The 22,162-nt window shown below is 44.6% G+C and overlaps 1 protein-coding gene across 3 annotated transcripts in view; it reads right to left on the bottom strand.

The window, feature by feature from the left end:
• KAT6B (lysine acetyltransferase 6B) overlaps positions 1 to 22,162 on the bottom strand; it is a 695,781-nt gene that overhangs the window by 217,077 nt on the left and 456,542 nt on the right. For all 3 annotated transcript variants that reach the window (XM_073581049.1, XM_073581050.1, XM_073581048.1), the window contains 2 exons: positions 7,471 to 7,702; positions 7,073 to 7,229 (listed from right to left, as the gene is read on the bottom strand). In XM_073581049.1, coding sequence (XP_073437150.1) covers positions 7,073 to 7,229; positions 7,471 to 7,702 — 389 coding nt within the window. The remainder of the gene's footprint in view (positions 1 to 7,072; positions 7,230 to 7,470; positions 7,703 to 22,162) is intronic.

Here is a 22,162-nt window from a genome sequence, read left to right as displayed (position 1 = left end):
CAGTTAGTTACTATGCCCGGACAGCGCCGGGCTCTTCAGCTAGTATTCAATAAAATAAAATGGAATTGTCAGGAACACCACACTGCACTTGCTCACTGAGCCAGTGCGTGTGTCCTGAGTATAAAAACAGTGCTCAAAGATACCTGTGGAGTGGGCAGCAGCGGTGACGATGCATGCTCCAGGACCTGAAGTACGTGACTGCTGGGGGCATGGTATAAGCTCCACAGAGCTAGGAGCTGCAGGGAAACTCCTCAAAAGGTAACTACAGGACACTGTTACCAAGGGGCATAGACAGAAACCAGATCAAGCCGGGTCAAAGCACGAGATAGCAGGACAGTACCAAAGGGTTAGACAGAGCGAATAGTCAGGACGTGGCAATAGGTCAGAAAACCAGAATGGGCAATGGACAGTACAATAAGGACAAACTGCAATGGAGTAACAATAGCCAAGCCAGGAGGTCAGAACCGGAGAAGACAATAGTACCAAAACGAGAGACTGAGTACAGAGTGAGGGAACAGACCGGGTCATACACGGGAATCAAACAAGCAATGCAGAATACACGCACACCAGGGGGGTCGGTCAGACACACAGCCAGAATAACAGCATAGCTTACAGAGAATGCTAGTCTGGAGTGAGTATAAATACCCCTCCCAGATCCAAAGAGAGGCCAGCAAAAGTTAACCCTGTGAGAACAGGACATTAACCATGTCCTAACCATGACAGTACCCCCCTCTTAATGGGGGGCCACTGGACCCCCAGGTTTCTCAGGGTATCTGGCATGAAAAGCCCGCACCAGTCGATCAGCATGCACCGAACTGTCCGGAACCCATGACCGATCCTCCACGGAATATCCAATGAATAAGGTACTGAAGTCTCCAGCGCACCCACCGTGAATCAATGATGTGCCCTACCTCGTACTCCAGTTGACCCTCTACCAACACTGGTGGAGCCACAGATGAGGGATCTTCTCTATCTGTCCCCACAGGTTTTAATAGGGACCTGTGGAAGACGTTAGAGATTTTGAAGGAGGTGGGCAACTGTAATCTGTATGCCACCGGGTTGATCACTTGTACAATCTTGTATGGGCCAATAAATTTTGGGCCCAATTTCGTAGAGAGTATTTTAAGTTTGATGTTACGGGTGGACAACAAGACTTTTTCCCCCACTGTTAACGCAGGACCCAACCCCCTCCTCCTGTCCGCAAAATGTTTATACTTCTGGGCTTTGGAGATGTTCCCTTGCACTTCCCTCCAGAGGGTTTTTAACTGTTGTACCATCCTCTCGGCACCAGTGCAATCCGAATCCATACAGGAAAATTCCCCAAACTGCGGAACGAACCCATAATTGACCTGAAAGGGAGACTTTCCAGTAGACTGGTTAATACGACAGTTGAATGCAAATTCTGCCATGGGCAATACCTCACACCAGTCTTCCTGTCTGGAGGAGGCCAGGCATCTCAGAATCTGCTCCAACGACTGGTTGGTGCGTTCAGTCTGTCCATTGGATTCCGGGTGATAGGCAGAGGAGAATGACAACGTGACCCCCAACTTCATACAAAACGCTCTCCAAAACCTGGCCACAAATTGCACACCCCTGTCCGACACCACGTTCATGGGCACTCCATGCAATCGAACAATGTGCTGTATAAACAAGCGGGCCAAGGTTTCAGCAGATGGTAACGCAGGTAATGGCACAAAGTGAGCTTGCTTAGAAAATCTATCAACCACTACCCATACCACCGAGTTGCCCTTGGAAGATGGAAGATTAGTGATAAAGTCCATCGACAGGTGTGTCCAATTTATTCGGAAATTGGCAAAGGCACCAATTCCCCGGCTGGCCGGACCTGAGAGCTTTTAGAGCGCGCGCACACCCCACAAGAATATACAAACCTTTTTATATCAGTACCCATAGAGGGCCACCAAAAACCCCTAGCTACTGCCGCCCGGGTAGTTGCAAAACCAGGGTGTGCATGTAACACAGAACCATGAAATTCTTGAAGCAGTGTGAGACGGAATTGTTTTGGTACAAGCAATTTACCTGGGGGTTTATTTCTGGGAGCTTGTGATTGTGCTTCCAGAATCTCTCTCTGTAACTCAGAGGAGATTTCAGCTACAACCACTCCCGGTTGAAGAATGGAGGAAGGAGGTTCTGGAGGGGACACAGAATCAAAACTTCGGGATAAGGCATCTGCCTTTACATTTTTAGATCCTGGTCGAGGTGGGCAGCTGCAGTCGGTAGGCTACTGGGTTAACAACCTCCACAACTTTGTATGGGCCAATAAACTTGGGGCCCAGCTTTATAGATGGTATCTTAAGCTTGATATTGCGGGTGGATAGCCACACCTTCTCCCCTACTGCAAATGCTGGACCTGACCCCCTCCTCCTGTCAGCAAACTGCTTATAGTTTTCCTGGGCCTTGGAAATATTCCTCTGAACCTCCCTCCAAAGAATTCTAAGACATTGTGTTGCACCCTCAGTTCCAGGACAACCTGAATCCATGCGGAAAAACTCTCCAAAATGTGGGTTAAACCCATAGTTGATCTGAAAGGGAGACTTCCCAGTAGATTAACTCACACAACTGTTGAATGCAAACTCTGCCATGGGCAATACCTCACACCAGTCCTCCTGCCTGGAAGAGGCCAAGCATCTCAGAATCTGCTCCAACGATTGGTTCGTGCGCTCCGTCTGTCCATTAGACTCTGGGTGGTAGGCAGGGGAGAAGGACAACGAAATCCCCAGCTTTTTGCAAAAAGCCCTCCAGAATCTGGCTACAAACTGTACCCCTCTGTCTGACACCACATTCATAGACACTCCATGCAACCGAATTATATGCTGCATAAATAGGCGGGCCAGGGTTTCGGCAGATGGTAACGCGGAGAGAGGTACAAAGTGGGCTTGTTTTGAAAACCTATCCACCGCCACCCATATCACTGAGTTGCCCCAGGAAGGAGGAAGATTTGTGATAAAATCCATGGACAAATGTGTCCATGGTCTATCCGGAATTGGCAAAGGCACCAACTCCCCGGCCGGCTGGACCTGAGAACTTTTAGAACGAGCGCACACCCCACATGCAGTCACAAACTTTTTAATATCTGTTACCATAGAGGGCCACCAGAAACCCCTCGCAATTGCCCCCCGGGTAGCTGCAATCCCAGGGTGAGCACTCAACATAGAATCGTGAAATTCCTGCATAAGTCAGAGACGGAAACGTTCCGGTACAAACAATTTACCCGGGGGTTTACCACCCGGAGCCCGAGCCTGGGCCTCCAAAATCTCTCTCTGAAACTCAGATGAGATTTCGGCCACCACTACTCCTGGCTGAAGAATGGAGGAGGGAGGTTCAGGAGGGGACACCGAATCAAAGCTTCGGGATAAGGCATCAGCCTTGATGTTTTTAGATCCCGGGCGGAATGTGATGGTAAAATGAAATCGAGAAAAAAAAAAATGCCCACCGAGCCTGTCTGGGGGTCAATCTCTTAGCAGACTCGATATAGGCCAGGTTTTTATGATCAGTGATGACCGTAATGTGATGAGCGGCCCCCTCCAAAAAATGCCTACATTCTTCGAAGGCCAATTTAACCGTTAACAATTCCCTGTTACCGACATCATAGTTTCTCTCGGCCGAAGAGAACTTCTTAGAGAAAAAGGCACAGGGTTTGAGGTTAGTCAGGGTAGAGGGGCCCTGTGACAATACTGCCCCCACCCCGCCTCCGAAGCATCGACCTCGACGATAAAAAGGTCTTGACGAATCGGGTTGTACCAACACAGGGGCTGTGGTAAAACACTTCTTTAGTGTAAGGAAGGAATTTTTTGCGGACCAATTTTTTACATCTGCCCCTTTAAGAGTGAGGTCCGTCAAGGGTTTCACCACCTGCGAGAACAGTTTAATGAACTTCCTATAATAATTAGCGAAGCCCTGAAATCGCTGCAACCCCCTTCAGATCATGAGGCTGCACCCAATCGGTAATGGCCTGAACCTTCCCTGGATCCATGCGGAATCCCTCCCCAGATACAATTACACCCAGAAAAGACAGTTCTTGCATAAAAAATGAGCACTTCTCCAGCTTAGTATACAAATGGTTCTCCCAGAGTTTCATAAGAACCGTACGTAAATGGTGTAAGTGTGACTGACTGTCCTCAGAGTATATCAAGATATCATCCAAGTAGATGACTACATAACGCCCAATCAAGTCAGAAAAAACAACATTAATGAAGTTCTGAAAAACAGCAGGAGCGTTAGTGAGGCCGAAGGGCATAACCAGGTTTTCAAACAGCCCCTCAGTTGTCAGGAACGCTGTTTTCCATTCGTCCCCCTCCCGGATCCTTCTAAGGTTATAAGCCCCTAGTATATCGAGCTTAGAAAACCATTTGGCCCCCGTTAGTTGGTTGCATAGATCAGGAATCATCAGGAGAGGGTATGTGTTCTTAACAGTAATTTTCTTCAGTTCCCGAAAGTCGAGGCACGGTCGCAACCCACCATCTTTTTTCTTTACAAAGAAAAACCCCGCTGCCACAGGTGAGACTGAGGGCCGAATATGTCCCTTGCGAAGGCTCTCTTTGATGTACTCTTTCATAGCTTGGCGCTCAGGCCCAGACAAATTAAACAAACGAGCCTTGGGTAATTTGGCTCCAGGTACTAAATCGATAGCACAATCAAATGGTCTATGTGGTGGGAGAGCCTCAGCCTCGCTTTCGGAAAATACGTCTTCAAAGTCTCTCAGGTACTCCGGAATACCCTCCAGACCGACAGACGACACAGATACAGATTTTATCGGATTGACAAAAGGAACAGGGTTACAACACAGACCATTATCATTACATCCCCATTGGATGATCTCCCCCTTCACACAATCAATGAGAGGATGGTTGCAACCAGGGCATCCTCAATACCAGTCCTGCAGGCAGATTATTCATAATAAAACAACTTAACTTCTCCACATGAGTGGAACCCATTTTCATAGAAAAAACTTCAGACATAAAGCAAATTCCATCCCGGGTAAGAGGGGATGAATCAACAGCCACAATTTTAACAGGGTCTTTTAACCTGACTGTCCCTATCTTATTAAGAGTCACAACTTGGGCATCAATCAGACTAATGGAGGAACAACAGTCAACAAAGGCGGTAGTCATAACAGGACCGCCAGCAAGTTCCAATTCAACCTGGAGCACCATCTTTGTACATGAGAAAAAATGTACCTGGGAGTCTGGACAACCTCCTCGATTGTTGCCCAGACTCAGTCGTTTCTCTGATGGTATCTCTGAAGAAGGGCAGGAGGGGCAATTCCTTTTCCAATGTCCAGAGGCTCCACAGTAAAAGCAAAGTAGGTTGTCTCTACGGTGCCTTCTCTCTTTCTCCTTAACCGAGACTGACCCAACCTCCATGGGCTCAGATACAGGTGCAGTGTCACACAATTTGGGGTACAAGGGAGACTCTCATTGCATCATTTCTCTAGCACGGAGTCTCCGGTCAGTACGGACTGCCTGCATCATGGCATCCTCCAGGGTATCAGGGGGAGAATGTAATGCCAGAGCGTCCTGCAGACGGTCAGACAGGCCCCTGCGGAACAACCCCCTCAGGGCGGCATCGTTCCAGGATACTTCGGCGGTCCAACGTCTAAACTCTGAGCAGAACCATTCAGCAGAGTGCCTCCCCTCTGTCTCACACTCATCACCATATCCTCTGCCATACACACTATCAGGCTCATCATAAATGTGCCCCAGAGCCTCAAAGAACAAATTCACAGATATACGTTCAGGAGCAGAGGAAGAGAGAGAGAAAGCCCATGCCTGTGGAGCCCCCCGAAGTAGAGAAATGATGACCCCCACCCTCTGGAACTCATCCCCGGAGGAGCGGGGCCTCAGAGTTAAAAAAAAGCTTGCATCCTTCTCTGAACGATCTGAACTCCCTTTTATCCCCTGAGAAAGGGTCTGGCAATTTGACCGGAGATTCGGGGGATGCCAATGACACATCTCTATCCCCAGCACTAGAAGCCCCTGCACAGTATCCACCAACTGTTGCTGGGTAAGAGCCATCGTGCGCTGTTCCACATTAACTTTGTGGAACATTTGGGACTGGTGCTTGACCTGATCAGCCAAAGCTTGTATGGGATCCATGAGGATAACACACTTTTTTTTTTTTCCTCAGAGAAAAAAAAAACTGAAATGGTCAGCTATAATGTCAGGAACACCGCACTGCACTTGCTCACTGAACCAGTGAGCGTGTTTTGAGTACAATAACAGTGTTCAAAGATACCTGTGGAGCGGGCAGCAGCGGTGACGATGCATGCTCCAGGACCTGAAGCACGTGACTGCTGGGGGCGTGACCTAAGCTCCACAGAGCTAGGAACTGCAGGGAAACTCCTAGAAAGGTAACTACAGGACACTGTTACCAAGGGGCATAGACAGAGACAGAAACCAGATCAAGCTGGGTCAAAGCACGAGATAGCAGGACAGTACCAAAGGGTTAGACAGAGCGAATAGTCAGGACATAGCAATAGATCAGAAAACCAGAAAGGGCAATGGACGGTACAATAGGGACAAACTGCAACGGAGTAAAAATAGCCAAGCCAGGAGGTCAGAACCGGAGAAGACCATAGTACCAAAGCGAGAGACGGAGTACAGAGTGAGGGAACAGACCGGGTCATACACGGGAATCAAACAAGCAATGCAGAATACACGCACACCAGGGGGGTCGGTCAGACACACAGCCAGAATAACAGTATAGCTGACAGAGAATGCTAGTCTGGAGTGAGTATAAATACCCCTCCTAGATCCAAAGAAAGGCCGGCAAAAGTTAACCCTGTGAGAACAGGACATTAACCATGTGCTAACCATGACAGGAATATAATAAGTGATTTTTTTGTAATTATTTATTATTTTTTCAAGTAGTTCTTTTTGCTTCAGCCTGTATGATAATGCTGCTATGATGCTGTGATGGGTAACTGTCACTGCTACATCTTTATCAGTAACTCAAAATCTGCTATCTGAAAAGATTGCTGAAAACTTTAATGTACGTTCTATTCTAAATACCAATTTCCTAAGATGAGTGAAAAGCACGAGAAAAGGGAGAGTACCTCCTGCATCTCCTGCTCTTCTTCACACACAACAACATTAGTGGAGATGATTGGGGTCCACCTGAGACACTCTTGATCCAAAACATTTACCCGAAGTTGAGACTTCACTTTTAACAGGCAACTTTCCATGAGGTTTTTCCGAAGGATAATAACGAATCTGTAATAAAATATTTATAGAACATTAAAAGTAAAGACATCGGTGTGTGCAACTAATATGAAGTGTAACACTTCCCTAAAGCCTTGTAACCCTTCGCTCATTCTGAGATCAATTGCCAATGAAGGGACAAGGACAGAAGCAGCCAACACAGATAGCTTTGACTGTTTCTAGGTGACTTGGCCCTTTTATCGATAAGTGATCCACAAAGCAGCAGCACGAAACCTCCGGCCTCAGCGCTCACCTGTCTCCTCTCTTGTCTATCATATTGAGATGTTGCAGGGTATTGGTGATGTCATGAGGACACATCCCAGTTGCTTGACTTACACCTTTTATGCTTAGCTGTTTCGCCTGATGAGCAGACAGATAATCTATGATGACACTCTTCCAGTAAGCGAGATAGGAGTGGCGTCCCAAGTCTGATAAGGGCTTCTCAGGAGAGCCTGTCTGTCCCTCACAGCGTGATAATAAGTAACCTATAGAAAGACTGAATACGTTAGGAGTGTAAAAACAGCAACATTTATACACATGACTGTCAAGCAGAAACATTTCATCATATAAATAAATCAGATCATTGCTCCAAGAAGAGACCTCATCATTCATAGGAAATCCTTTTGTAGGCTCACACACAGGTTAAAGTCAGGCCTGATCCTTCCGGTTGCTCCCTGAGGCATCTGTATATTCTGCACATCCTAATCTACCCAGTTTGGACAATGATGAGGTGCCCACAGAATATAATAATGAGAAACACTTTATTTCAGAAAGATAAATAGAAGGCCAGAAACTTCCAACTATAACCACTAGAAGTTTGGACCTGGACATTCTGGAAACCTAAGGCTAGAATCACCAAGAGGAGTTATTATACAGGGTGATCTGAATCCGCCACAAAATCCTTGACAAAAAAAATTATTTCAGATACTCATAAAATTATTATTTGAATTATTAATTTCAACAGAAATTCCACTCTGCAGTTCAAACGGTGGTTTTCATCTGTTTGGCATCCATATTACATTTGCTTTTATACATTATTTTCCGTCTGTTAACCCTCCGTCAGGAACAATGGATCTGACAGGCGCAGCTCTTCTACTTTCATTTCTACCTTCTCACCAGATTTTCAGGAAACCCCCTCCCTCTAGATAGTCTCCTGGCTCTAGCTGCTGTGTGAAACCTGATACCACAGTTGGTCTGCAGAGCTTCAGGAAGGAAGATATAGCTGTGCTGGCTTCTCAGACTCATTGGTCCTGAACACATCACACTTTATAAGGTTGGTACGTAATGTTTTTAGTCATTACTATTGTTTATTTAGCTTGTTTTATGAATGCATAGAGAAAGGTTTGTGGATATTTCATATAAATAAGGCAGATTTTCTTACAAATGAAAGTGTGCTTCTCAGGCACATTGTTCCCTAATGCATATTCTCTCTCTTGCTTCAGATTATCTTCTGAAATGGAGAAGAAAATGTATGATCTTTCAAAACCCCATCATGTTGAGGAAGTGGGAAACATGCTGTTAGATGATGATGATGATGCAGACCCCACAATGAATGAGGATTTTGAAGAAAGTGAGATTGATTCTCATGATGAGGTGGAAGTCTGTGAACTAAATTCTGAAACAGAGCAAGATGGTGACAGTGATGAGGAGGAAGAAGATATAGAATCTTATTATATGGGAAAAGTAAAAAAAAACAAATGGAACAAGAATCCACACATAAAAAAACGTATGGAACCTCATAACATTATCACTCACCTTCCTGCAGTTATGGGAACAGCACGTAATGCAAAAAATGTAGCTGAATGCTGGAATACTTTTTTCACAGATGACATTCTGGACTCTATTGTCATATACACTAATCAATATATAGACAATATAAAGCACAAGTTCATCTGTGACAGAATCCTGAAGCCCAAGGATGAAATCGAACTGCGTGCAGTTTTTGGATTATTATACCTTGCAGGAGCTTATAGGGCAAATCGGCAAAGTTTGGAGGAACTTTGGGGTATAGAAAGTGATGGAATTGAAAAATTTAGCCTTGCTATGTCTCTAAAAAGATTCAAGATTCTAATTCGTTGCCTTCGGTTTGATGACAGAACTACCCGAACCGAACGTAAAACATATGACCGGCTTGCTCCAATTTGCGATGAATTCCAAAAATTTGTGGAAAACTGTAAGATAAACTATCGCCCTGGGGCAAATGTCACAATTGACGAAATGCTCCCTGGTTTTCGTGGCAGATGCACATTTCGTCAATACATACCATCAAAACCTAGCAAATACGGAATAAAAATGTATGCCCTTGTTGATGCCAGTAAGACCTACACATACAACATTGAAATTTATGCTGGAAAACAGCCAGATGGTCCTTACTGTGTCAGCAACAAACCCACTGATGTTGTGAAAAGAATGTCTGAGCCCTTACTTGGATCAGGTCGCAATATAACTGCTGATAATTGGTTTTCAAATTGTAATCTTATTGATTATCTATAAACGCAGATCCTAAATCTGAAGCACAACAAAAACCAGAGATTATTACATTTTATAATGAAAACAAAGGGGGTGTTGATACAGCTGATCAGATGTGCTCAACTTTCAGCATCAGCAAAAACACCAAGCGCTGGCCAATGGTCATATTTTTCGCTATGCTAAATTTGGGTGGTATAAATTCACAAATCATTTACCTTGAAAACCAGCTTGAACCACTCCGTAGACGATTGTACCTGAAAAAATTGGCCCATGAACTAATGCTTGGAGAGCTACGCAGGAGAAGTATGAAAACCATCGGTATCCCCTCTGGCCTTCAAGTTAGGCCTCTTTCACACATCAGGTTTTCGCCGTCAGGCGCGATCCGGCGCTTTTGACAGAAACCGGATCCGGCGAAATGCAATGCCGGATCCGGTTCCCCCCCATTGACTTGCATTTGCGCCGGATCGCGCCGGATGGCCATGCGTTTCATCCGGTTTTCGCTGGATCCGGCAATGTGTCGCGTCTGGAAAAAACGGCTACTGTAACGTTTTTTGTCTCCGGCGAAAAAGCCGGACACGCCGGATCCGGCGCGTCCGGCTTTTTCACACAATGAAAGCCTATGAGCGCCGCAATGCGCCTGATCCGGCGAAAGCCGGATCCGGTGGCTGGATCCGGTTTTTTTGGTCTGAGCATGCTCAGTAGCTCTGCCCACAAGACATATATAAAAGCAAGACAGTGGGACCCACAGCCACACCCAACATGCCACCCAAGAAAGCAACCAAGCGCAGCAGGAGAAGGCAGGAGACCACTGCAGCACCATCAGCACCACCACCACCCCAAATGGAGCAGCAAATGGAACATGCTGAGGAGGGGAGGCCAGCAGCAGATGAGAGACGGTAATTATTAAATCCCCCATTCCTCCAAACTAGGGCTATTGAATATCAAGATATTCATTGGCCCTTTGTTTCTCTTTATTCAACAGCCGCCCAATAGATGCAGCAGCAGCAATGGCAGCAGCTGGAACACCACCCACAGGCATGGAGTGTGGCCACCAGGAAGACAGCACATCATCTTCTGGGAGCCCTCCCTCGCATCGTCAGCGTTTGACGGTAAGTTTTTATTTCCAAAATCCATCATCTCTGTAATATATGTCTATTCATTGCCTTTTATTTCAAAACAGGATTCACAAGATGAAGAGGAGCTCCCAGAAGAAGAAGGAAGGGGTGGACAGACACTTGGAGTGGGCTCAGAATTGGTAAGTTTTTTGCATCAAACGCAGAAACACAACATCACACTACACACAACACATAGAAAACAATGTTCTGCAGACCACACACAGCAAACAAATGCCTACATCCAAAGACATAACATTTTTTGTTTTCTTCTCTAGTCTTCCCAATCTGGTGCTCGGCCAAGAGGTCCTCGCAGTGCCTCCCAGGGTCGTCGGCGACAGCAACGCGGCGGTCACCAGCGTGTAAGTATAAATATTTTTGCTTTGTTTTTTTGCACTTTTTATTTCATTTCTTTTGTGGAGGCTAATTATGTTATTTTTGTCTTTTTCTTTAACAGCCTTCACAGCGTGCTCCCGACTCTGACGGTGAGGATGGAGGACTCGATGTGGACCACCTCATCGATCTCGTCAGAGAAAGGGAGCCGCTCTGGAATATGGCTGACCGCCGCCACGCTGACCTTATCGTTACCCGACGACTCTGGGAGGAAATCTGTTCGCTCCTTGTGGGCCGCTGGGAGGACCTCGATGTTCGGGCCCAGATTAAAGAGCGTAAGTATATACAGTACCGGTTGCTTGATGTAAACCAGTGTTTCCCGAACTCCAGTCCTCGTGGTCCCCACGGATCATGTGTTCAGGATTTCTATTTACTATGGAAATCCTGAAAACATGACCCCTGGGGACCATGAGGACTGGAGTTTGTGAAACACTGATGTTGTATACTAACCACTCCTTTCTTGTTTCAGGGAACAGAATTGTGAATCGGTGGCGGTCTGTGAGGGATCGTTTCAAGAAGGAGTTCAATAAAGAGATGCGGGCCCCGAGTGGATCTGGAGGACGCAGGAGCAAGTACAAGTACGGACAAGCCATGTCGTTCCTCCGGGAAACAATGGTCACTAGAAGGTACAGTCATATGTTAAAATTTGGGCACCCCTAATAATGTTAACCTTTTTTCTTTATAACAATTTTGGTTTTTGCAACAGCTATTTCAGTTTCATATATCTAATAACTGATGGACTCAGTTATATTTCTGGATTCAAATGAGGTTTATTGTACTAACAGAAAATGTGCAATCTGCATTTAAACAAAATTTAACCGGTGCAAAAGTATGGGCACCTCAACATAAAAGTGACATTAATATTTCGTAGATCCTCCTTTTGCAAAAATAACAGCCTCTAGTCGCTTCCTGTAGCTATTAATGAGTTCCTGGATCCTGGATGAAGGTATTTGTGACCATTCCTGTTTATAAAACAATTCCAGTTCAGTTAAGTTTGATGGTCGCCGAGCATGGACAGCCCGCTTCAAATCATCCCACAGATGTTCAATGATAATCAGGTCTGGGGACTGGGATGGCCATTCCAGAACATAGTAATTGTTCCTCTGCATGAATGCCTGAGTAGATTTGGAGCAGTGTTTTGGATCATTGTCTTGCTGAAATATCCATCCCCTGCGTAACTTCAACTTTGTCACTGATTCTTGCACATATTTGTCAAGAATCTGCTGATACTGAGTTGAATCCATGCGACCCTCAACTTTAACAAGATTCCCGGTGCCGGCATTGGCCACACAGCCCCAAAGCATGATGGAACCTCCACCAAATTTTACTGTGGGTAGCAAGTGTTTTTCTTGGAATGCTGTGTTTTTTAGCCTCCATGCATAACGCCTTTTTGTATGACCAAACAACTCAATCTGTGTTTCATCAGTCCACAGGACCTTCTTCCAAAATGTAACTGGCTAGTCCAAATGTGCTTTTGCATACCTCAGGCGACTCTGTTTGTGGCGTGCTTGCAGAAACGGCTTCCTTCGCATCACTCTCCCATACAGCTTCTCCTTGTGCAAAGTGCGCTGTATTGTTGACCGATGCACAGTGACACCATCTGCAGCAAGATGATGCTGCAGGTCTTTGGAGGTGGTCTGTGGATTGTCCTTGACTGTTCTCACCATTCTTCTTCTCTGCCTTTCTGATATTTTTCTTTGCCTGCCACTTCTGGGCTTAACAAGAACTGTACCTGTGTTCTTCAATTTCCTTACTATATTCCTCACAGTGGAAACTGACAGGTTAAATCTCTGAGACAACTTTTTGTATCCTTCCCCTGAAAAGCTATGTTGAATAATCTTTGTTTTCAGATCATTTGAGAGTTGTTTTGAGGAGCCCATGATGCCACTCTTCATAGGAGAATCAAATAGGAGAACTACTTGCAAGTGGCCACCTTAAATACCTTTTCTCATGATTTGATACACCTGGCTATGAAGTTCAAAGCTCAATGAGGTTACAAAACCAATTTAGTGCTTCAGGAAGTCAGTAAAAAGTAGTTAGGAGTGTTCAAATCAAGAAAAGGATAAGGGTGCCCATACTTTTGCACCGGTCAAATTTTGTTTAAATGCAGATTGCACATTTTCTGTTAGTATAATAAACCTCATTTGAATCCAGAAATATAACTGAGTCCATCAGTTATTAGATATATGAAACTGAAATAGCTGTTGCAAAAACCAAAATTGTTATAAAGAAAAAAGGTTAACATTAATAGGGGTGCCAAAACTTTAACATATGACTGTAAATATTACACACCACATGTGAAAAAAAATGTTAGATGTAACTTTTTTTTTCAGCCAGGGCCATACCATGTCAGTATTTTAATTGTTTTTTTTTCTCTTTATTCCACAGCACGGTGAGCAGCACTCGGGAGCCTGCACGATTGGACCCTTCTGAGGCGATCCCTGAGGAGACCGGCACCGAGGGACACTTCGACCGCCCCGGTACATCTGCACCTTCCCAGCCTTCCCACACATTCGACCCATCTGTCCCATCCACCAGCACAGGAGCATCGTGGCCGCCTACATTACATGAAGCTGCTGGTGAGGAGATCGCTTTCCCTTTACCCCACCCTTCTGCCCCTGCCACCTCTAGTACACCTGCGGGTACTGGGCGGCAGCGGCAGAGGGGTCAGGAAAAGAGTTATGCGCCAGAGTTCTTGCATCTGAATGCATCTTTCCAGAACTGTCTAAAAGTCTTGTCAGAGCAAATCTCCGCAGGCTTTCAGCAGATCAACTCCAGCATTCTGGAGGTGAAGACACTTCTGCAAACCATGCATTCAGAAGCAAGATCTTCGCCAAACCACACCTTTTTCAGGTCTGTTGTGGAGCGCATGGCAACACTATCTCCTACCCAGCAGATGCATGTAATGCATTCGTGCCACGGTGCTCTACAGCAGGTTACCTCCCAACCTCCACCTCCCACCACTGTAGTTCCTCCACCTGCACCCCCTCCAGCCACTTTCCATCCTCCCCCTCCTATTACATCTGCACCCCCTCCAGCCACTTTCCATCCTCCCCCTCCTATTACATCTGCACCCCCTCCAGCCACTTTCCATCCTCCCCCTCCTATTACATACCAGCAACCTCACCAGTACCAGCAACCTTCCCAGTACCAGCAACCTCCCCAGTACCAGACATCTCCCCACTTCCAGCAACCTGCCCCGTACCAAACTCCTTCCCCGTACCAAACTCCTTCCCCGTACCAAACTCCTTCCCCGTACCAAACTCCTTCCCCATACAACTTTCCATCAACATCATCTGCTCCTACAGTCCCTGCCCAACCCTCCACTCCACCGCCCACCACCTCTTCTGCCTCCCACATGTCCACCCATTCTGTAGCTTTTTCCACACCATCACCTCTAACTGTTCCTTCCCCACCACGATCCCAGTCCTCTCTCCACACTCCCATTGTCGAAGTGTCCCGCAGCCCCTCCAGCAGTATTTCCACCCCACACTACACCGAGTTATAATGTTTTTTTTGTAATAAAAATGCCCACCTTTATTAAAAAAGTTTTTTTAACTTTAAAAACAGTTTACACAAAAAAAAATATTTTAAATAAAAGTTAAATTATTGTTTACACTGGTTGTTTGTCATTTCTTTCTACGGCAAAATATGTTTAAAAAAAAGGTTAAATACAGGGTATTTAAAAGGTAAAAAGGTATTCAAAACCAGGTATATAACTGTGGGTAAATTTTAGCTTTTTGCCACAGTTGTGTTCCTGGTTGTGTTTGAAGCAAAGTATTTCACCTGAAAAGTTGTGTTTATTGTTGGTGATTTCCTAACAATGTACACAACTTTTGTTAAAAGGTGAAATACTTTGCATAAAACACAACCAGGTACACACCTGTGGCCTAAAGCTAAAAATAGTAAGACCATGACAAGATAGCCAACTTTGGTTGGCAAAGGTATATACTGTTGGTCCAGAAGGTACACAAGTTTGGTTAGGGCACAAATCTTTCACACTCTGTCATCCTGCCAGTGTACTCTGCCTTGAGGTGACATAAAGTATAGTGCAAATTTGTCCCTCATTACTGAAACCGTCACAGAACTTCTAGTGGTAATATTTCCAATGACAACATCCATCTTCGCCAGTAACTTGCTCTTCTCTCCAACCTGCACTTTCTCCTCTACAACCTGTCAAAGAAGGGCTGTAGGAACATGCTATATATAGTTTTCCAGTAGCCAATCCCGTTCGGAAGGCCACAAGGGTCAATTTTAAAAACCAGATCCGGCGTAATCCGTCGAAAAACGGATAGAAAAACGGATGAACCGGATGAGACGGATCCGGTTTTGTCTGTCAAGAACAAGACGGATCCGGCAGAAAACCGGATCCGGCACATCAGGTTTTACAAAACATTTGCCAGATCCGGCATTCCGGCACGACGCCGGATCGCGCCTGACGCCGAAAACCTGATGTGTGAAAGTAGCCTAAGGCTCAAAAGATTCCGCCCAGATATTGATACTGAAAATCCAACACCTGTACCACCTCCCAAAAGAAGGAGATGCACCACCTGCACCATGGAAAGCGGGAACAGAAGGCTTTCTAATTATGAATGTCTCAAATGTCATCATGCAATCTGCCTGACACATGCAAAAATGTATTGCAATTCTTGCTCTTTGCTTTGCAAATGTGTTTTTTCTGGGGAACCTTCAGGATCTAATTCAGATTAATTCTGTGTGTAATATTATTCTAGGTGCCTAGAAAATGTTTTTGTGCCAAAATTTTCTCTTTTTAATAACCGTTACTTGATATCATTGGGGGCTATTTGGTGGGAGTTTTGAAATTTGTGTATATCAAAGTTATTACTTTTATGTTGAGTAAATGGGTTTGTTTTGCACCTGATAATGTGTAGTCTCTTTTATTACATCCCTATGAAGATCTCTGATCACTTTTAGATCACTGAAATTGAGAAAATTAGATATTCTAGGCATTTTTCTAGCCTGCGCTTGACAGGCACATTGGTCCATTACGAGTTAGTGCGAATATTGTTCCTGACGGAGGGTTAATAATGGCAATTTTTCAGTAAGAATTGGATGTCATACAGATGTAGTTTTGTGTATCCATAGACTTAAATAGGCGAAATACAGCAGAGATATTTTGTACACAGACAATTAGTCTGCATGAAAAAAACAGATCTGAGCATCGTAATTGAATAGCATTGGTCGGAGTGCACTCTAAGGGTCCCGTTTCACATAGCGACGCACCAGCGATCCTGACAACGATACGACCTGGTAAGGATCGCTGGTGCGTCACTACATGGTGTCGCTAGTGAGCTGCCAAACAGGCAGATCTCTTCAACGACGCACCAGCGATCCCGACAATGATACGACCTGGTAAGGATCGCTGGTGCGTTGTCACACATCAGCTATTCTGAACGATTCCAGCCTGCTTCCCGAGTTCTGCATTGCCAACGAGGTCGCTTGTCAGCGTCAAACACAGCGATGCGTGCTGGCCAGTGGGACACCAACGATGAAAAAATGGCCCAGGACATTCGAGCACGATCAGCGATATCCAGCGGGGAGGCCGGTCACTGCTATGTGCCACATGTAGCGAGATCGCTGGCGAGATTGTTGTAGCGTCACAAAATCAGTGACGCATCAGCGATCTTGCTAGCGATCTCGCTATGTGAGACGGGGCCTTTAGTCCGCCACTTGCAGAGATCTGGACCTTTTTATTTAGTGCTAATTTGTATAGTCTTCCCTTAGGGGCATGCCTCACATGATTCTCTTGGGGCAACATTCGGATGCGTTGTGTTATTAAACTGTCAGTATAGCCTCCATAGCAAACACCATAAAAATTAGCCCATTTATCTGGAACCATATGGCGATTTTAAACAAAGAATAAAGTGGAATACTTAGCAGAGCAACAGGAATAAAATTATCTGGCGACAGGTCCTCTTTAAATCCTCATTGTTTAATCATGTAACTTTGATATTCTAACACTCACTGACAACCCAATTATTTAAGGGGAATCTGTCATGTCCTCAAATGCTATTAACCTGAAGATATAAATTCAATTCAAACTACAAGTTAATAGCGTTGTAAAGCTGCCTGGCCAATGCACTTAGTGAGCGGCAATCAGGAGGAAATTAATTTTCTTTCTACCGGCAGCCTACGGCTTTCAGTCATAGAGGTGCAGTTCAATCACCACTCAGTACATAGTGAGTGGCGGCTGTAATCACATTCCAACACTGACTGACAGCAGACTATCAGTGCATATCAGTGCTGAGCCGGCTGTCAGTCAGTGCAAGGGGCGCAGACACAGCTGCCACTCACGTACTGAGCGGTGGACTGAAGCTGCGCTGGCCGTGCCTCTGTAACTGAAAGCTGGAGGCTGCCTGGAGGAATAAAGTTAATTTCATTGAAGTGGTGGGGCATGTTTAGAATGCTATTAACCTGAGGATTAATCCCATATCTGCAGGTTAACAGTGCTTGCAAACATGATGAGTTCTCTTTAACCCCTTCACGACCCATGACGCCTACGTAGGCGTCATGAAAAGTCGTGCCCAAACGACCCATGACGCCGACGTAGGAGTCATGCTATAAATCGCCCTCTCACAGTGATCAAAATGAAAAAAAGTAAATACACCCCCCGTTTATCACCCCCATAGCCAGGCACAAATAATAAAATAAAAAATATTTTTGTTTTCAATTTAGGGTTAGAATTAGGGTTAGGGTTGAAATTAGGGTTAGGGTTGGAATTAGGGTTAGAAATGGGGTTAGGATTAGAATTAGGGTTAGAATTAGGGTTAGGGTTGGAATTAGGGTTGGAATTAGGGTTAGGGTTGGAATTAGGGTTAGGGCTGGAAATAGGGTTAAGATTAGGGTTAGGAGTGGGTTGGGGTTGGCATTAGGGTAAGGCTTGTGGTTAGGGTTAGAGTTGGGATTAGGTTTAGGGGTGTGTTGGGGTTAGGGTTGTGTTTAGGGTTATGATTAGGGCTGGGTTAGAGTCAGGGGTGTATTGGGGTTGGAGTTGGAATTGAGGGGGTTTCGACTGTTTAGGCACATCATGGGGTCTCCGAACGCGACATGGCGCCATGATTTATTCCAGCCAATTTTGCATTCAAAATGTCAAACAGCACTCCCTCCATTCCGAGCCCCGACGAGTGCCCAAACAGTGGTTTACCCCCACATATGGGGTATCAGCGTACTCAGGAAAAATTGCACAACAACTTTGGGGGTCTAATTTCTCCTGGTACCCTTGGGAAAATAAAAAATTGGGGGCTAAAAAATGATTTTTGTGAAAAAAAATGATTTTTTTATTTTCACGGCTCTGCGTTATAAACTTCTGTGAAGCAATTTGGGGTTCAAAGTGCTCACCACACATCTAGATAAGTTCCTTGGGTGGTCTAGTTTCCAAAATGGGGTCACTTGTTGGGGTTTTCCACTGTTTAGGCACATCAGAGGCTCTGCAAACGTAACATCACGGCTGCAGACCATTCCATCAAGTCGGTATTTCAAAACGTCACTACTTCCCTTCCGAGCCCCGATGTGTGCCCAAACAGTGGTCCCCCCACATATGGGGTGCCAGCATACTCAGGTCAAACTGGACAACAGCTTTTGGGGTCGAATTTATCCTGTTACCCTTGTGAAAATAAAAAATTGCGGGCTAAAAAATCATTTTTTGAGGAAAAAAATGATTTTTTATTTTCACGGCTCTGTGTTATACACTTCTGAAAAGCACCTGGGTGTTCAAAGTGCTCACTATGCATATAGATAAGCTCCATAGGGGGTCTAGTTTCCAAAATAGGGTCATTTGTGGGGGAGCTCCAAAGTGTAGGCAGACAGGACCTCTCCAAACACGACATGGTGTCCGCTAAAGATTGGAGCTAATTTTCCATTCGAAAAGTCAAATGGCGCTCCTTCCCTTCTGAGCCCTGCCGTGCGCCCAAACAGTGGTTCCCCCCCACATATGGGATACCAGCGTACACAGGACAAACTGAACAACAACTTTAGGGGTCCAATTTATCCTGTTACCCTTGTGAAAATAAAAAATAGCCGGCTAAAAAATCATTTTTGAGGAAAAAAAAATATTTTTTTATTTTCATGGCTCTGGGTTTATAAACTTCTGTGAAGCACTTGGGGGTTCAAAGTGCTCACTATATATCTAGATAAGCTCCTTGGTGGATCTAGTTTCCAAAATGGGGTCACTTGTGGGGGGTTTCTACTGTTTAGGCACATCAGGGACTCTGCAAACGTAACATGATGCCCGCAGAACATTCCATCAATCTGCATTCCAAAATCGCGCTCCTTCCCTTCTGACCTCTCCCATGCGCCCAAACAGTGGTTTCCCCCCCCATATGGGGTACCTGCGTACTCAGGACAAATTGCACAACAACTTTTGTGGTCCAATTTCTCCTGTTCGCCTTGTGAAAATAAAAAATAGCGGGCTAAAATATCATTTTTGAGGGAAAAAAATGATTTTTTATTTTCACTGCTCTGCGTTATAAACTTCTGTGAAGCACTTGTGGGTTCAAAGTGCTCACCACACATCTAGATAAGTTCCTTGTAGGGTCTAGTTTCCAAAATGTGGTCACTTGTGGGGGAGCTCCAATGTTTAGGTACACAGGGGCTCTCCAAACACGACATGGTGTCCGCTAACGATTGGAGCTAATTTTCCATTCAAAAAGTCAAATGGTGCTCCTTCCCTTCCAGGCCCTGCCGTGCACTCAAACAGTGGTTTATGACCACATATGAGGTATCGGTGTACTCAGGAGAAATTGCGCAACAAATTTTAGGATCCATTTTATCCTGTTGCCCATGTGAAAATGAAAAAACTGAGGCTAAAAGAAAATTTTTGTGAAAAAAAAGTTCTTTTTTTTTTACAGATCAATTTGTGAAGCACCTGGGGGTTCAAAGTGCTCACTATGCATCTAGATAAGTTCCTTGGGGGGTCTAGTTTCCAAAATGGGGTCACTTGTGGGGGAGCTCCAATCTTTAGGCACACAGGGACTCTCCAAACTCGACATGGCAACCGCTAAATATTCCATCATATTTCCCATTCAAAAAGTCAAATGGTGCTCCTTCCCTTCCGGGCCCTGCCGTGCGCCCAAACAGTAGTTTATAACCACATATGAGATATCGATGTACTCAGGAGAAATTGCCCAACAAATTTTAGGATCCATTTTATCCTGTTACCGATGTGAAAATGAAAAAATTGATGCTAAAAGAAAATTTAAGTTGGAAAAATTAAAATGTTCATTTTTTCCTTCCACATTGCTTTAGTTGCTGTGAAGCACCTGAAGGGTTAATAATCTTCTTGAATGTAGTTTTGAGTAGCTTGAGGGGTGCAGTTTTTAGAATGGTGTCACTTTTGGGTATTTTCTGCCCTATAGACCCCTCAAAGTGACTTCAAATGTGAGGTGGTCCCTAAAAAAAAATGGATTTGTAAATTTTGTTGTAAAAATGAGAAATCGCTGGTCAACTTTTAACCCTTATAACTTCCTAACAAAAAAAATTTTTGTTTCCAAAATTGTGCTGATGTAAAGTAGACATCAGCCAAATTTCTGTTTTTTTCACAATAAATGCAAACATTATTGACCTAAATTTACCACTAGCATGAAGCCCAATATGTCACAAAAAACAATCTCAGAATCGCTAGGATCCGTTGAAGCGTTCCTGAGTTATTACCTCATTAAGGTCAAAATAGGCTGGGTCATGAAAGGGTTAAAAAGAAAAAAAATACATAATACCAAAATTTACACTTTCAAAACTTTATTGGATGAAAAGTAATCTCTCATATAAAAACATAACTCCATCGTTTGCTTCCAATGATAACGTTTTACAGCAATGCTGTATAGCAAATTAGTCAGCGTATGCTCTGTACCTAGGAAACAGGCCATTCACTAATGTGACTAGTAACACAGGTAACAAGCAGTCAGCGATAGAATTAAGAATCCCCTCCATCTTGAGAATGGAGATGTTTTTAATAAGAGATTAGTTGCTTGTTTTTACAAGTGGTTCGGTAATGGGTGCAGGCATTGTCTCAACTTACTAAATAATTAAAATTGCATTCACAAGACTGCTGCTTATTACATACGCTTATAATACTGCCATGCATACACACGATAAGATTAACATCCGCATTAGTTTATACAATGTCTCACAAGCTAATTAAACCTCTCTGCAGGTTATGTTCCAAAAAAAAAAGAAAGAGACGGACAGTGCAAGGGTGGGATGAGAGAATGCTGCAGGCTGTGAATTAGAGGGGACACACCAGAGGGGGTCGGTATCTAACCTTCTGTAATTACCCGAAGCCCCCCTCATTACTCACGCACAAGCTCTAACAATCACATAAAACAACTGAAAATATTAAAACCAGGCAGCGTAAGATTATCAGAACAATGGTGCAGCAATCCAGGCTCATGTCAATTATACTGTGCATTTACTGAAAAGAATCAACCTTGCTTTAGATCATTCATGTATTTTTCTAGAAATCCTAAAATCAGACGGTGCCACAATTCACAATCTCGGGCACACATTGTGCAGGCAGACAAAAGAGCCGCAGCTCATGCACACAAGCAGCCAAGACTACCTGATGCTACGGGGTCCTGACAGCCTGGAGAAGACATGAGAGGGAGGTAGGAAAGAAAGACCTACATTCCCAGGGTAAGAAGTCACACGCAGCGCAGATCGTTTCTTACGGTATGCTTCCTATGCTGCATCACCTCGGGATATCACATGCCATGCTGGTTGCAGACAACCCAATAAATAACAGATCTCAAATCCCCTTCCTTCCAGGAATAGAGCAGCTGCTTTCTCCCACATGCATAACTACCAGATGTCGCATGGTAGAGTAGATGGTGAATGCACAAAGCAAATCTACTTATCTATGTATGTAGAGAAGTTAGGAATTTCATGCACTTTGGCAACACAACGCTATTACCACTTAAAATGTGAGATTATTTCCTCCTGTTTCTCGCTAATTGTCTT

The sequence above is a fragment of the Dendrobates tinctorius genome, unplaced genomic scaffold (genome assembly GCF_039654945.1).
Source record: "Dendrobates tinctorius isolate UK_male_01 unplaced genomic scaffold, ASM3965494v1 ptg000068l, whole genome shotgun sequence".
Lineage (NCBI taxonomy): Eukaryota > Metazoa > Chordata > Amphibia > Anura > Dendrobatidae > Dendrobates > Dendrobates tinctorius.
The sequence above is the reverse complement of the archived record's forward strand: the minus strand, read 5'-3'. Positions and strand labels throughout refer to the sequence as shown.